Source organism: Micrasema longulum, unplaced genomic scaffold, assembly GCF_059751315.1.
Source record: "Micrasema longulum isolate JH-2025_06_02 unplaced genomic scaffold, ASM5975131v1 h1tg000900l, whole genome shotgun sequence".
Lineage (NCBI taxonomy): Eukaryota > Metazoa > Arthropoda > Insecta > Trichoptera > Brachycentridae > Micrasema > Micrasema longulum.
Window position 1 is genome coordinate 113,525 of NW_028278091.1, and position 18,341 is coordinate 131,865.

The 18,341-nt window shown below is 33.6% G+C and overlaps 1 protein-coding gene across 1 annotated transcript; it reads right to left on the minus strand.

Annotated features, from left to right (window-relative positions):
• Positions 1-2,393: 2,393 nt before the first annotated feature.
• On the minus strand, positions 2,394-13,033 carry LOC148278260 (uncharacterized). The gene is made up of 3 exons (XM_088231662.1): positions 12,881-13,033; positions 5,226-5,870; positions 2,394-2,670 (listed from the first exon to the last, which is right to left on the minus strand). Exons 1-3 carry the CDS (start codon positions 12,927-12,929, stop codon positions 2,459-2,461), a joined length of 906 nt encoding a protein of 301 aa, XP_088087788.1. The 5' UTR covers positions 12,930-13,033; the 3' UTR covers positions 2,394-2,458.
• Positions 13,034-18,341: the final 5,308 nt, after the last annotated feature.

Genomic DNA, 18,341 nt, shown 5'->3' on the forward strand with positions numbered 1-18,341 from the left:
AATAAAATAAAAAAAATCGATGTAGGTAAGATTTGATAACATTATTTCAGCTCTAGAGAATATGTCCTAGCAAATATGTTTTTTTTAAAGTTTTATACTTTTTCATAGGCCAATAATAATCAGAACGGAGAACCCAACGTTTTGATTACTATACCCAACGTACACACTTAACTTAAGCTAGGCATTGTCGTGATTTCGCGATCCGTGGAAATCGCTAGACACTGCAATATTCCTAAAGAGGTTTTCCGTCTTTGTCTTTGATGGAAATATTTATTAATCTTGATAAAATCCCCAGTGGATTTAATCCAGTAAGCGGTACTTGTATACAAAATCAATGATATTGTTTTTTTTTTAATATTAACAATGGCGGATTAAGATAATGTTATCTACTGTATAGAACCAGAATCCCGGATGAGTTTCCGAATTGATGGTAAAAAACGTAAAAATTAAAATCAGTTTGTGGTAATTCCGCTCCGTAGAGTCGTAGATGGCGCTTTCGCCTACCATGATCCCTGGTTAGATCGACATGAAATATTGATTTAAAATGGTTTTTTCGTTGTAGGGACAAGTGGTAGTACACTACACCCTGAACACTTGTTCAGAGGGACTGACACTTGAAACGTAAGACTTATTGTGATCGAAATACGCAATTTATTTGGTGTACCAATGTAGCGCTCTGTGCACTATGAAGTATGTGAAAAAAATAATAAAATAATTGAGAAAATGACAGATCCCTGTGATTAGGGTGTTTTGAAATGATTGTACAATGTCTACAATTAATAATCAATGGCGCCTGCAGATAATTATTATTTTGTAATGGCACAGTAAAATAAGAACTTATTGGATTATTGATTGAGTCGTGATTTCCTTAATTATTTCCAGTTTAAAACAAAAGCGCGTTAGTTGACGGATACTGATATCGTTAAGATACTAACCCCAAGGGCATGTAGTTAAGAAATGATATATATTCATTTGCTGTAGGTACATTTTTACACAAGATCATGAAACGGTTTTGGTAGATCCGGGCGAAATAAACAATACAGTTTACAGAACTGTTTACAGTATGTATAGTACTAACACGGCGGCCTCCGTGGTGTAGTAGTCAAGACGCTTGACTCAAGCACGGAAGGTTCCGGGTTCGATTCCCGGTGAAAACACAAAAATTAAAAATGTGATTTTTCTCAAGCCCGGGTGCTCTGTGATGTAATTCACCACTGTAATTAGGGCCTCCTGTTGTGGTGCAAAAAAAATGTAAAAAAAAAAATGTAACACATGTGTAAATATTTCAATAAGATATCTTAAACTTGACACTGGCTAGAACACTTCAGTTAGGGGTGAAAAAAGCCAAAAAAAACTAAGAAGAAGAACTGTTTTCAGTGTGATATAGAAGCAAAACGTATTTTATGTTTAGTTAATAAAGGACCGATTAGACTGGATTTTTTTTTCTAAAATTGTCATGTTTTTTGTATCTTATAATTAATATGATTTGTTTTCTTGCAATACATTTTGACGCTGACTTAACTTTGTTCAAGCAATCCATTTTAACGAACGGGTAAGTAAAAACAATTTATCATTTTTTTTCCCGTGTTTTTTTTCTTTTTTAATTTCATCTTATAATTTTTATACAATTTTACTACTTACCTACTCATTTCGAACTAAAACATTTTACGAAATACCTTTATCTTATTTACGTCGTATAACAAGGTATAAATTGTTAATTTTATAAAATAACGTAATGAGTTTGGAATGTCAATAAAACACTTTATTTTAATAGAAATTACTTTTAATTTGATCAAAATTATGCACCTAAACATTCCTATATATATGTTAAAACAAAGACGCGAACCGCTGTTCACAGGGTTTTCACTTTTGCTACTCAAAAAGAGATGTCAGTTTATGAAATTTGAACAAAATCTTACGTAAATAAATAATAATATGATATTTTACATTTAACCTATAGATAAATAAATAAATAATTAAAAATCTATATAAATTTGAAAATTTGGTTTCTTTTCCTAAAAGCGAAATGATATTTGCGAATATAACTTGCACAAAACATAATATTTATGTAATTCCTTTAAAAATGATCAAACGTGTGTATAATTAATAATACTGATGAATAGGATGAAAAATAATCCCAAGATTTTAGGAAATGACACTGTTGCATTTTTGAAAACTTTCAAGCTTTCTTACGTAAAACTATAAGTAAAAGTAGGTAAATCAACGATCTATTTTGAACACTACATTTTACACATTTCATCACTGACGATTATGCACATTATTTCGTTCAAGTTTTGGAGTTGAATGAAATGTTTAAAATGTTTTTAACATCAGTTAGAAAGAGTTAAAATTGCTGCTTTTGTCATAATTTTGAAATGTTTTCTATCAATTCATTTTTCTTGCGCTCAAGAACTTTGTACTTGTTTGTTATTTCAATTAAATTTATTTTAAGCAGGATTTAAAAGAAACGAATGAGAGGTAAAAGAATCAAAAAGAATAATCCTTTAGATAACTGATAAAATCCTGCAGAGTTGCAAAGCTCTTTTTTACACACTCCACAGCCATTGATGTCCTTTTCTTTGTCTAAGAACTTTTTACAGATGTCCTTGTCATTATTATCCCCTTCTTCTAATTTGAGGCAGCCTCTCTTGGTCTTTTTGTCCTCTCCGTCTAAAAATATAAAAAAAGAAATGTAAAAGAGTTATTGCGTGCGTAGATTTGAATAACTAGATAAGCCCCTTTAAAGAAAGTTGCCAAAATTTTATGTTCTTTTTAGGTTCCGCGGTGAGATAACTCTATCTCCCCTTTCTTAATGCTTCAAGTAAAGAGGAAGTGAGACTTTTAGATTTGTTTAATTCTTTAGATTAAATGTGTTGATGACACGTAACCGCAACTCCGTCCCCAAAATTCGGATCAACGCTGCATTCGTAGTAACTATAATTAAATATTTTTTAACCAAAAAATTAAATAAGGGAAACTAATCCCAGGGCATGAAGGGATGCCTGTACACCTAAATGAAATGCGCCCAGCGCCTGCCAACCCGGTTTCGAATCGGATACTAACAAGGAGCGAACAAAACACGGGACCAATTATTTGGAAGCAAAACATCACTCAGCCGCTATGTACCTGGCACACGACGCCCAATTTTACTTCAAACTTACAACACAAATTCTGTTCAAAGACTAAAATACTCTTTAAGGACACCGCGAACATAACCTCTAAATAGACTAATATCTAATATTAAAAAAAAACAACTGTGTTCGTGCATAGAATCTAGTGCCGACACAACCAAAATAAAAACACTGCATTTAGCTTTTTTTCTAAAACTGCAAAAATGAAAACATTGCGCACTCATCTGAGAAATACACCGAGGGATGGGATCAGAAAAACTGTCATACGTGAAGCTTGCAACATAGAAGGTATCGTGAAATGTGGCAGGAAAAGGCGACGATTCTGGCACAACCGCGTGGAGAGAATGTCTACAGTCTACCGTCTACCGACTACCGACTACCGACAGACTTTCACTCGCGATAGCAAACAGCAACGGAGGGCGGTCGCCAACCGGCTTCTGGAGTTCGGTATCTCGGACACCTCTTTGTAATAAACAGACCTATTTCTGCATTCTGAAACAACTTTTAACCCAACCTCAAAATAAATCAATGAGGAAGTTCAGTGTCTTTTCTAAAAATATATTATTAAACAAAGCCAAAAAAAAATTACACATCGTATTATCAGCGCTATGATTTTTTAAAGTTTTATATTTCTGAAATAACTCCGCGTGTGACGTCAGAGGTTGTTCTCTGTTAGTTCTTCCTATTGGTCCATTTACGGTAAGCCAACCGGATATCCTTCACAGCTGTCACATAATCGGTTGGTTCATATGAACTAGTGACGTCAATCAAAGTAGTGCGTTTTTATTAAACTTTTTTTTTTTTTTTCGAACATTTTTAAGCAACTTTACCGTACATATTTACGTAATACGTAAATATTTATTTTTACATCACGTAATACGTAAATATTTTAATAAAAACGATTTAATGCTCAAATTTTTACCGCGCGCAAGAAAACATTTTTTGTCATCCAATTTCCCGTAGGGCTGAAGTTCCCCATTGAAATATAGAAACAGATCGGCAATGATCTATAAAACATTCAAAGAATGACAAAATACTATAAGTTATGGCTGGCAATGAGTACTGACAAACTATTTAAAAGTCTATATTTCACCAAATGTGAAATTATTACTTTTGCTATTCCAGCTATCACCGCATAGTTCGCCCCGGTTGACCCCTAGATTGAAGTAACTTATACTTTGTCAGCATATATATTTAAAAGTCTAAAGTACACACAAAAACAAGCGTTATTAGATATTGTTTATTAAAATAACCGGTCTAAATAAAAATATATAAATTGAGTGTTTTGGTAAAAAATGTTTGTGATAAAATAAAAAAATGTAATCAAATAAATCGCTCCCTTAGAAGTAAGTACATTTTAGTAGAATATGTCGTAATCGGCCATTTTAAAGTAGAGCAGTATTGACGTTAAATTGTTCTTTTTTTTGTGATTTTTCCTTATTTGACTGTTCAAATACTTAAAGAACATTATACCATCATAATTACTACAGTGATCATCTCGATATTTTACTCAATGAGGACGTTCAGTGGATTTTATTTATTTATTTATTAATAAATGGATTATAAAACTAACACATATTTAAAAAAAATTGAATTATGTGTAGTTTTATTAGCCCTATGATTTTTCAAAGTTTTTTAGTTCTGAAATTACTCCGAGTGTGACGTTTCAAGTTCTCTTCCGCTTCTTCTCGGTCAGTTCTGCCGATCGGTCCGTTGACGGTAAGTAAAACGGAAATCTTTCACAACTCTATTATCGTTGGTTGATTAATTAAAAAAAATACTTTCTTCTTACATTTTCAAGAAAGTTTGCCATACAATTTAATGCTCTAATTTTACCGCGCGTAAGAAAACATTTTTTGTGTCCAATTTCTCGTAGAGCTGAAGTTCCTTATTGATTTTAAAGAATACTAAAGTTGTATATCTTGCTCAAACATATACGTAGAGTAACATGAGTGTTTTCTTAAAAAAGGGAAACAAATATGCTAAGACTGCATTCATAACTCAAACCTGCTAAATTTAGACTTACGGCAGTGTACTTCTGGGGCTGCGAAATAAAGATTTAAGAAAAGAAAACGGTAGTTTTATTTTAATTACCTTTGTATACAACTTTAATACACCTGTATTCGTCTTCCGTTTCTGCCTTCAGTCTTCTCACTGAGAACATATTTTCACGCCTGTATTGGGATCTTAGAGAGTCTGTTAGTGTTATTGTTGTAGGAGCTGTCGGTGGCTTTGTTGGGGGTTTGGTTGGAGGCTCTGTCAGGGGTTTGGTTGGAGCCTCTGTTGGGGGTTTGGTTGGAGCCTCTGTCGGGGGTTTGGTTGGAGCCTCTGTCGGGGGTTTGGTTGGAGGCTCTGTCGGGGGTTTGGTTGGAGGCTCTGTCGGGGGTTTGGTTGGAGCCTCTGTTGGGGGTTTGGTTGGAGCCTCTGTCGGGGGTTTGGTTGGAGCCTCTGTCGGGGGTTTGGTTGGAGGCTCTGTCGGGGGTTTGGTTGGAGCCTCTGTCTGGGGTTTGGTTGGAGGCTCTGTCGGGGGTTGGGTTGGAGCCTCTGTCGGGGGTTTGGTTGGAGGCTCTGTCGGGGGTTTGGTTGGAGGTTCTGTCGGGGGTGTAGTTGGAGCCTCTGTCACAGGTGTGGTTGGAGCCTCTGTTGGAGGTCCCGTTGGAGGAGCTCCGCATGTTATTTTATCAGGAAATTTATCATTACATTCTGCACTATCACAACTCCAACATTCCAAAGAGTTTCCTATAAATGAAGAAAATCACAATTCAGATATCACATAAATAATGATTAAGGACTGACTTGGGTAAGTTGGTCAACACGTGGCTAAAAAATCAAGGTAGGATAGACTGAAAGTTTTATAAAAAATGTGTTGCAATCTATGAGGTTTATTATTTAGAAAAGTGTTTTTCAACCTTTTCGAATACGCGACCACCTTACGAGTAGAAATACAGCTGGCGATCTCCCCCCCTCTGGGGAGAGCCTCTCCACGGCCAACTATTGCTTTATTTAAGAGGGTCTCAGTCGCGAGCTATTTGAAAGTTGACTAAATGTAAGATCCCTTGATTAGCGTCAGATCTTAAGAAATCTGGCCCTTCCTTGCAGTTTTATTTAGATTTTGTGATTTGTTGACTATAGTAGTTCTAAGATCTTTCATATTAATACTTTTGGTGATTCCTTTATAGTTTATAAGTTGGAGTTTCGATTGCGTACATTGAAGAGCTGTTAAAGTTACATGTGCTATAAGTAAGTTACTATAAGTTAAAGGTCACTAGTTATGTATAACCCCACGGTTATTATTACGAACATGTAATAAACAGAAGGGATTCTTTTTTGTAAGAATATTTTGTAAAAATACGGATTTAATAATTTCACGTGTTTCTTACAGTCTAAAATTATTCAGAAATAATATCTTAAGCTTTGCAATATACGTTTAATAAAAAAATGGATCCCATTTTTAAAATTACTCCGGAAATAAATTATTCCACAAATTTTTAAAACGTGAAATGTAGAATAAATGATGGACGAAATTGTTAAATTAAATGTTACACTATTGCATTTTGCGGATAATTTTAAATTCGGAGATCAATTGTTGTGAACTCCTAATTTTTATTAACTTTAAAATACCGAATCGAGTTACTAGAAGTACGGAGTTGTTTGCAACTACATGCGTAGGTACTAACTATGCACGAAACTCTCCGATTCCGCGTTTACATTCCTAAGGGCCGGTTGCATCAAAGTTGGTGTAAATTTAGTTTAAAGTTAAATATTTAAACTTAGTTAAGGCTCAAAATCTGGTAACTGAAAAATTCCGTTGCATCAACATTATTTTAGTTAAGTTAAAGTTAAGAATGTTGCCACTGTAAAGGTTCAAGTTTCACCCTAAAAATTGTTGGGATTTTTGCGCAAGCACGTACATGTTTATTTACATGTAGCAATACACATGCCCCGCGACGCGTCTTTGGGCACAAACGTTTAAATTTCGTTCCAATTTTCAGTGTGTGCGAATGGGCGAAGCAACACTGCGCGTTCGGAGAAGAAAAGAACAAAAGGGACATCGTCCTATTTGAACTAAATAAAAAATTAAAAGAGCTAAAGCTAAAAGAAAATGAAGAACTTTTTACTCTAGAAATAGAGCAAAAAAGGGACATTTTTCGGGCAATTATGGCAGCCTTAAATGTCCAGAAAGAGTTAGCTGAGCTCAATCTAGCTCTATTTAAAAATAAATAAACAGCATTTCAATACAGTGATTATTTATATTTATTTTATACCACGCCGCTGATGATCAAGTCCTGTGTTTTGCAAAATAATTAACAATTAAAAATTCAAATAATTATTAGTTCTTCTTTTGATATTCGAAATCTTGCGATAAAGTCGGACTCTTCCCACAAAAAATGTTCCGTTCGTGGTGTGAACAGTTTTTCTTTCGGTTTAGAATATACATGATGATAAACTCGTCATCGGAAGACGAAAAATCAGATAAAATTGACATTTTGTGCAACTTTTTACAGATCGATCAATAGATTTCAACACTCACGACGCTTTTTTGACAGATGGCAGATCGCATTTAACTTTAAACTTAACTTTAAACGGTAAAAGTAACCTTTTTGTTAATATTTAGTTAACTTTTTTGATACAACGCATTTTGACATAAAGGTAACTTTTATTTGACTTTAGTCCTGACTTTAACTTAACTTTTGTCGATGCAACCGGCCCTTGGTCAACAAATTTACTTGTGATGTTAATGAAACAATTATTAATTTTAAAACGTTCTTAAATGCACTGTTTGAAACTAATTATTAAATTCGTAATAAAACTTTCTTTTTCATTCAATTTTTAATATTAGTAATATTTTTATCTTATCTCTTTCTGAAATTAATTTATCAATTATTTTTGTGTACCATGTATTATAATATCTTAAATATACTTACTGTAAACTATTTTTTTATTATTTGTTTTTAAAATTAATTTGTTAATACCATTTTTTTATATGTATAATTTTTTTTCGTTTAAATTCTTTACAAGTTATTTACAATTTGCTTTTCAATTCTAACATGTTTCTTATGTACACATTTTTATTTTTTAATGTGCAAAGTTTCATTTTTTATTTTGCATTGCAGTATGCTTTTTATTGTTTCTACACGTATACACAAAAAAGTGTTGTTTATTTTTTTCATGATTACTTACTATGTTTGTTGTTACTTGTATATTTTTTGTAAATGCCCCTTGGGCGTATTATGAAATTAAAATAATAAAGTGATCATCGGTCAATGATAGATTCCCATATCCATTATGCCTCTGTTGACTGTAGAGATATAATTTTCGATATTTGTCCCAGTGAACATACCATCAAACAATTGTATTTTAAGAATATAATTTTAATATGATAGATCAGTAAAATGAAAGTAGAATTAACTAACGCAAGAGTCATAGAATGATCGTATGTAGTGGAAACGATAGTATATAAAATATGTTATATGCAGCAACTATGAGGAACAGGAAACCAAAATGATATAAACAGACTACAACGACAGCAAAATAAAATATTGAAGATTGTATATGACTGACTAAAGAACTCTTTAAAAAAACTAAACCATTTTATTTTAATGAACTTTTTAAACTAGAATCTTTAAAATGTATTCATAAGTTAGCCATTGATGCAATGTAGACAAAGAACTAAAACTTGAAAAAAAATGCAATAAACATGGACATAATACAAGAATATTAGAACAATGTCACATACAACATTCCAAAACGAGACAAGGACAATCGAGACTAATATTTAAATCAGAGACTGAAATTAAACAATAAACTACCAGACAAAACTAAACAAAAGACTCAGGCAAACTTTTCAACAGATGTGAAAAATATATCACTAACAACAGAGTATTAATAAAAAAATATAAAAAAATTGTAAAATGAATAACCCGTAAGGGTTGACAAATGAATTTTCAAATAAAAAGTACAATTTAAGCCAATTATATTGAAAACCCTCACAATGTAACAAAATTATATTGTGAACCTTCACATATTAACCAAATCATAATGTGAATTATTACAATAAAATAAATTTGTAATGTAAACCGTAACAAATTAACCGAATAACAATGTGAATATTCACAAAGTAACCAAATAATTACAACGGGCACCTTCACATTACAAAGTAACCAACTTGATATGTGAACCTTCACATTTCAATGAGAATCTTTGTAATACAATGTAATACGAACTTTCACAAAGTAACCAAATTATAATCCGAAGTGTAACATAACACTGAGATGCTACAATACAATATGAACTGTCACAAAATAACCAAATTACAATGTAAACATTCACAATATAACCAAATTATAATGTAAACTATGACATAACAATGAGATTCTTTATTAAACAATATTATCTGTCATAAAATAACCAAATCACAATGTGAACATTCACAATATAACCAAATTATAATGTGAACTATGACATCACAATGAGATTCTTCATTAAACAATATTATCTGTCATAAAATAACCAAATCATTATGTGAACTTTCACAATATAACCAAATTATAATGTGAACTATGACATAACAATGAGATTCTTCATAAAACAATATTATCTGTCACAAAATAACCAAATCATAATGTGAACTTTCACAATATGAACTTTCCAAATTATAATGTGAATACATTAATTTGGTTATTACTTATATCTTACTTACCTACATCTAAATGTTGGAAAAATATTTTAAGTAGGTATGTACAAATACTTGTAAAGGTTATTTCTGGATTCAACCCTTCAGGAAATTCATTAAATATATGTATATTGATTCGATAGTAAATAACCTTTTGGAAGGAGAATACGGAAGTCTCGGCATTTGCAGGGCCAGTGAACTTACTGTCGTTAGTTGATTCAAGTGAACCTTAGATACTCCATAAACCTTTTAATGCTGTCTATGTTATGAGGACAAATTAAAAATGTTGAAAAGCGTATTTTAAGCGTTTCCTAGCGGATTAAATATAGTTGGTAAAATCTAAATTAAAACAATAAATGCTGCGTATCTCGATTATTATGTAACAACCTTCAGAACAAAATGCTCCGCACCGCAATAGAAGCACCACGCTGGACGAAAAACTCTCGAATACATCACGAAACCGACATTCTAACCGTCTCAAAATATATAGTCTCACTCTCGGAGAGATTCTATAGCGACCTCCCCAATCATACAAACCCCACAATAAATTCACTATCAACTTACGACTTACAGACCCAAAGAAGTCTTAATAAGAGAAACAACCCCTGCGACATCTTCGCAGACGTAATAAACTCACCCCCCCCCCCCCCCCCAGCTTCAATCAATGATTAATCCTTAAGACGAAGAAGAAAGGGGTCATTGTGACCCGGTACTCTAAGAGCCATGAATTCAAAGTCAAAGTCATTATGTATTATGTAACATCATTGTAAGGGGATCAGTTTTACGCTTCAAATCCTTCGCAGGACTATGAAATGTTCATTAATTATTATTCTCTATTGGTGATGGTGTATAGGGCAATTGATCGCAGGAAATTGTGTTTTTTAAAAAAAGATGTTTTTTAAGCGCCAGGACAATGAATTATTTTAGTGTGAAAATATATTTCTTTTCTTTTTTTATTTTTATTTGCTTTTATTTTTTCATCATAACAGGCCTTCAGAGCCAATTACAGAGGTGAATTACCGTAAAGAGCTCCCAAGCTTCAGAAAAATCACATTATGTTTTGTGTTCTAACAGGGATTCGAACCCGGAACTTTCCATGTGTGAGTCATGTGTCTTCGCCATCGATCACACTACCGAGGCCGTTTAAATACATTTTACATGTCAGCCATATGGGGATTGAACACGTTACCTATTGCATGGCAGGCGGATGCGCTAAACATTTGACTACGAGACGAACTAATCATTTGTTGAGAATCACAGTGGCCTTCCAAAAAAAAAATCAATACAGATAAACGTCGTTTTACGCCGGGGTTCTGTCGGAACAGACAAAAGGCGTAAAAAAATCGGCGTAAAATGAACACAAATATAAAGAAAGATATAAAGTTAGGTTCCGTGTTGAAATTCTAAGAACAATCTAACATGTTTATTTAATACATATCCTATATATATTCAAAATAAATTGTAAATGTATTTTATAAATACAGTTTAAATTCGCTTACAAAATAAATAATCAAATTTTTTCATAACAAATACTAACTCACCAGTTCGTCGGTGCTTAATTAAATTCTCACACTTTTTAAAAAAAAACATCCAATTTCATTCGCTTTGATCATTGCATCCTTTTTTGCAGAATAATATAGCATAAACTACAAATATTTGAATGTTCTATTTATTTTAATAATCATAAAATAAAAAGTATAATCACAGTTATTTTATTATTCTTAACAACAAAACAAAAACTAACTCCGAAACAATTTCACACCCACAATAGGCTGCTCGCGTACACGGCAATATAATAAAACAACGTGTAAAAGTGTGCCTGTTATTAGAATCGCGGCGCCTACTGTCGTCTGGTGTCAGCCGAACCGGGGAATCCCACGCCGGCACCAACGGCACAATCGGCGTAAATCGAACCAGTGCAAAACGGCGTTTACCTGTATTTCGTACTTTTTATTATATTTATTTATTTATTCAAAATTACACTCGTTTAAATATTTATTAACTTATTGAGGCTTTTTAGGTTGTGCCCGTGTTAAGCCATAATAATTAACAGTAAAAAATACAAAGTAAAATTAATTAAATTAAATTATAATGTCATGTAATGCAAAAGAATTAAAATCCAGAAAAACAATTTATGCTTAGATTATGTCGAAACTCGGATAAGAGAGGAACATCATTAAAAACAAAAACGCAGTACTATACGTAAATATGCATCGAAATTGAATTGAATCTTTCCTGTATTAAATTAAATAATAAACAAGTCATTAGACGTGTCAGTCGTGTAGATTATTATTTATGTATTTTAATATGTTTTTTTAATAAAAAAATAGAAAATCTTTATAATTTTCCATTCCACACCCAGTGGTGCATAACGGAAGAAAATTCAGTGTTTTTTAAAAAACTTTGTTGATGGACTATTAAACTACGCCAAAAAAAATACATTTTATTTTTATATATCGTGTTATCGGCGCCATGATTTCTCAAGGTTTTGTATTTCTGAAATAACTCCGCGTGTGACGTCACAAGTTCTTCTCTATCAGTTCTCTCGATTGGTTCGTTTACGGTAAGCAAACCGGATATTCTTCACAGCTCTTATATATTTGGTTAGTTTATACGAACCAGTGACGTCATTCAAAGTAGTGCGTTTTTGTTAAAATATTTTTTTTGTACATTTTCAAGAAACTTTGCCTTACAATTTAATGCTCTAATTTTTGTCGCGCAAGAAAATATTCTTTGTATCCAATTTCCCGTAGGGCTGAAGTTCCTCATTGGCACTCCTATTGCGGCGTATATGGATCACTTTTATAAGATTAGAAGAAAAATCACCCTTTAAATCATTATTTCACGTACACCCTGCCATAAATCCAACCCAGGACTTTAAGGGTGGAATGTAAACGCGGCACTCACTATCACGAGACGGACTTGCCTCCCGTCTATTATCTTTTTCTAGATTTTTACTTACTAGAGTAATCATTGAGCCGAACACACGCGTCCGAAATTTCATTTCTATTTCACACACAGACACGGGCTAATTTTTTTGTGATTCACTTAAATAATAATACAAAGCTCTAAGAACCTGTAGGAGCCAGGAGAAGGACTATCACTAAGGCAGCGGGGAACAGCATGTTGGCCTTGGTGTGACGCTGACTGGTACTGATGATGACACCTCTTTGCCAACAGAACTACAATTACTCCAGACCTACCTTCCCTTTCCCTTTTATTGAATCCCAAGTCTTTATCAGCCAGTTATTTGGTTTATATCTAAAACGATAATCAGTACAAAGCGAGTTGAAATTAGATTGTAACTATCAAGATAAAATTATATTAATTTTATTTTGACCGAGTCGAAACTAATCATAAAACGACGCCAGTTTTTTGACAATTGAGTAGTAACTATATTCTTGATTTATTTTAGTAAATTAAAGATTTTATACCGAGAAAGGAAAAAAATATGATGTACGAAGCCTATGTCAAAAGTAAATTGAGTTACATGATCGCCTTCTGAGGAAATGGTAACAAGACAGACATAACAAGAATACAAAGACAACAAAATAAAATTCTTAAATTAACATACAACCTACCCTACCTGACCTCTACGACTGAACTGTACAAAAAAACACACCAGTTTGACATAAACTACTTGACTAAAATTGAGACCTTAAAAATTGTGCACAAAATAACACTGGGAAACATACAAGACGACGACATAATATTAGTCAAAAATGCTGACATACACAAATATAAAACCAGACAACAACAACACTATCATATTGAAAAAGCAAAGACAAACACAGGACAGTCAAAAATACTACATAATGGACTTAAACACTACAACGACCTACCTTACTACTTGAAAACTTTTAATGGAGACAAATTTAAAATCAGTCTGAAAAAGCACATGATGACTGAACTAACTAGACTAGACGAGACATAAAATGACTAGACAATATTAAATTTCTAATGTAACCCTAACGGGTTTTTTAAAATTGTAAATAAATAAATAAAAAAATAAAAAATCAACTACTAACATTAGTGTGAGCACAGACATATTATGCAGAACAACATATAACTAGGCCAGTAATTCTATACAGGTGTTCTCTAAACCCTGTCACATCCGAAACCACGATGATCAGTATAGGCAAGAAGACATATTAACATATAAAAAAAATATTTATAAGAAGATTTTTTTTAAATAAACTATTTAAAAAAAACAAATGGTTGCTTACCTCTGCAAGAGAGAAGCGAGGGTGGCGCGTCCGTGCGTTTGACGGTGTATCAGACTCCCTCCCCTCCCTCCTCGTTTCACCCCTGCAGAAGTAAGCAACAATTTGTTTTTTTCTATGTTTTATTTTTTTAAGATTTTAGTCGTTCTAAATATTAATTTTAATGTGGCAATATGTCTTCGTACTCATACTCAACATCGTGGTTTCGGATGTGACAGGGTTTAAAGAACACCTGTATATCTGTCCATAGCATGCGAGTTACAAAAATCACAAGATATTGTACGAAATGAAGCAAAAAATTAAATACAATACAAAAATATACAGAAAGAAACCTAAAGTTATGAATATGCTGGCGCGCTTGCAAAACTTACACAAATGTATTTTTATTATATCGCATGTTGATTTAAAAAAGTTAATATTAAACTTTAACCAAATGTACTATATTTTTTAATATGTGTTGAATTTGAGCGTTGTGTACATGAAAATAAAATGAGTTAAGGTTGGTGGCCTCCGGGGTGTAATAGTTAAGACACTTTACTCCCGCTCGGATGGTTCCTGGTACGATTCCCGATGAGAAAACAAAAAAATAACAATGTGATTTTTCTCGAGCCTGGGCGTTCTGTGCCGCAATTCACTACTGTAATTGGGCCACCTGTCCAGTTTTTTTGAATAGTTTTTGTTTCTCCTGAACATTTTAGTGAAAAACACATGGCCAATTTACAAGACAATTTACAAGATGCAACGACGACATGCAGTTTGAAAAAAAAAGTAATATATTTTGTGTAATCGAAATATTAAAGCATATTTATAGAAGACGAAAAAAACGGTGCCTAGGTCTACATGAGTAGATTAAATGAGAAAGTATATTTATTTGCAAAGGTTTTGAATCCATAACCGAATACCCAACTATATAATTTATATTAATTATAATTTTACTATTAAGAATCGCAGCGAAATTTGAACGAATGTAGGAGAAATCTGTACATGTTTCGGTATCATACGAGTATCATATCATTAGCAACAAACCAAGCAATAGTCTTTGCAACGCTCGTAAGCATGTCTTTTTTCAGTGGTCAGCGGCCTGTTGTAACTAAACTGTTGCCAGTTTCAACTTGCCATTTTATTTATTTGGGAAAAAACAACAGTTTTTACATATATTGTATACAGAAAATAAGAAAACATTTAAACGAAAATTGTGAAAACAGTCAAATAAAAAAATTCCACGGTGATGTAAGATATTGATCGACATTATCGGTATCAATAAAAAAGCAATTAACAATTGTTAGGCACTTAGAAGTTGCAAATAAAATAAAAATACATATACTTATATGCAGTTACAAAAATAAAGTTCATGGAAATAAGATCAATTTAAATTTAAAGAATAAGAAAAGAAAAAGGTTATATAAAAATAATGTAAAAGGTACAAAACTATAATAATGAACATACGAATATATACATAATTACTGACATCGTAAAACTAAACGGGTGTACTGTCTATAAGGATTTTTCTATATTTCATAGAAGAGAGATAAAAAATGTCTGCGTGACCGGAGAGAACAGTATTATAATAATGACATGCTCTAAAAAAAAGTCGTTTTTCCTAGAGTTAGTCCCAGGGTCCTGGCAAAATAAATGTAGTATGGAGTCTTGTTCTGTTGGGTACGAGGTATTCTAAAGAACTTGTAAGTAAAGGGCAGTCTACGACGTTGTTTACTAGTTTAAACAGGAATATTTTATCTGCAATCACTCTTCTTATTCTTAAGTCGGAAATATTGAAACGTATTCCGGTCACTTGCTAAATGACGGCAAGTTGATCCTTACGACGCTTCGGTTATCTGCACGTCCAGAGGCTTGCAGGAATCATAAATTAAAAATACTTACATTAACCCTCCCTCGCCGGTGATGTGCAGCTAGAACACATTGCGTCTAATAACTATAATATCTTTATAAATATAATAAATATTGGGTTTAGATTTTCAGTATTCCTCCATTACACATTTACTTATCGACTGAAATAATTTGTTATTAAATAATAAGTACTTATTAGGCACAAAAAAGCATTTTATGGGAAATCGGGGTGTATCGGACATCGCCGCGCGTGCGGTAATGGGACGTACAACGCGGCCTGTGACGCGGCGAACGAGCGCCAAGCATTAGACACCGACACCAAGCCGAGCGGCCCTTTTGCGGGCTCCCAGGCGAAGATGGTAGCAGCACGGGAAAAATAGTGGGAATGACCACGGAGAGGCGGTCGAACCCCCGGCCGCGACTGAAGCTTCCCGAGTGGCCGCCAGGGCGACGAATGGCGCTCGGACGAGAGTGTACGATGCCAGTGTTTTTATAGTAATATTTATAAGTCAGGTTTTCATGTTTATTTTCGGCTAGGAGTCTCGATTTGTAATCTAACTAGCTGCCCCTTAAATAAAGACGGTAAATTATGTCACTCGCAGGGGCAGAAGTTAGAATATCGAGACCCTAGCCACATATTTGTATCGGATTGCGGGGAATCAGACCCTGTCCAATCCCATTAAAACTTATGTCACCCCTTTTATCAGTATGTAGGACCTTTCCTTGTATCATTTGTATATAAATTAAGATACGGGGAAGAGGCCTACATACTCGTTTCATATGTAAGACTTATCCCGCGGGAATTATTAGACCTCATAAGTATGAGAGTAAAAACAATATGTGAAATTGTCCAGCCAATGGGAGAGTGTGCTACGACGTAAGCCGGGAAAGTCCGACCCCTTCTCGCTCTCCCTTGCGGCCTATATATGCTGTCTCATACCGTGCCCGACCGTGACACGGTACAAATTTGTTGATAAAACCTCTGCCTTTTTTATGAATAAATTTGTGTATAAATCAAGACCGCGTTTTTATTGAATCTACGCCCTCTCCGCTTTCGATGTCGCCGCCTGCCCCTTTGAAGAAGATCACCGAAGACTCAGCCTGAAGAAAGTTATCTCACCCGAGATAGCCGGTCAAATAGCAGCTGCAGAATCACCCCTATCTACAGTTCAACTGTATGCACGGCGAGGTGTCGTGTATACGGGGATAAATTATACTCACAGTATACCAATGTTGCGCATTGTTGCGTATGAAGAAAAGTGTAAAGAATTTACGCCCGTCGCAGTCAGTCACGTAGTCCAGTACTAGCTACTTAGTAGCTCTCGGGAAGTTGGCGTGGGTGCACGTTTCGCCCGAGTCGTTAGCGATACCTAATGGTTTTTTCATGTTTTCAGCAGTTAGATTTGAAATATTATCATCTTTGAACTAAATTATGGTTAATTAAAGCCACTCCCTATAAATATTTAATTTTTCCCCTATTAAATCTTCTATCATTTAAATGTGTAGTGACTTCACAGCACCGTAACGCGCGGGTGTTTTTAGGACAGTAAGGGAAAGGTTAATAAATGATTGCTCTTCTAGTATCGGGAATCGGACCGAACCTTGTTTCGTGAGTAACACAGCGGGCTAACCACTAGTTGCTGTTCTTATATTCGTTTATAAATTGTACTCATAAATATCGAATTATATTATCGGATCGTGAGCCACACGCACCCCGCACCCTGCCCGCGCTATGCCGCTCGAGAACCCGAGAGCCTAATAACTTTGCCTGCGTTTTCGGGTAATATTAAGTTTAGTTATACTATAGTCTCTAATGTCCGTCCGTTATCATTCATGTAAAAAAGAAATACATAAATTGTAAAAGAACAAATGACATAAATAAATTTACAAATATATAATAAGAATTAAGTTAAGACCTAGGTTAAATACTTTGCCGTTTATTCTTCTCTTTATCTTGTGTATATTTTCTATATGTCTTTTTAAAGAATATTAAACGTTCAAATTTATATCGTAAAAATTGTCTCCGTTAAAAAATCCTTCCTCTCAACATTATTTTATATTACGAGACCATCCACCAGTCTCATATAATTCGCCTGATACAAATTAAAATAATTCTTTTTATGCGAAACAAAATGTGCGCAATAGAGAATAAATAAACTAACCGAAAATTACATTATTTGAAAAACTGAAAGCTCAGTTCCAAATCCCCTTTTCGCAATTTTCCCTAATTAATTGTTCTCTCATTAACTTTGATCTATATTCATATCTAGAAAACAATAAAATTCAAGAAAACGTAAAAAAGGCTTTAGTACTCGTAGATATCTAGTTATTTATTTTGTTTTTTTTAAAGCAAATATAATCTTGATTTAATTATGTAAAACCAACAAGTTTTCACTCAAATGAAATAATAATAATAAGCCTTGAAAATTTAAGTTAACAGCATAATAGTGGGATGCGCGCGAAAAA

Coding starts and splice junctions, on each gene's coding strand:
- LOC148278260 (XM_088231662.1), bottom strand. CDS start 12,929: ATGCTGTTCCCCGCTGCCTTAGTGATAGTCCTTCTCCTGGCTCCTACA. Junction 5,871..12,880: donor CCTTCTCCTGGCTCCTACAG/GTTCTTAGAGCT, acceptor CTTCATTTATAG/GAAACTCTTTGGAATGTTGG. Junction 2,671..5,225: donor TATTAAAGTTGTATACAAAG/GTAATTAAAATA, acceptor TTATATTTTTAG/ACGGAGAGGACAAAAAGACC.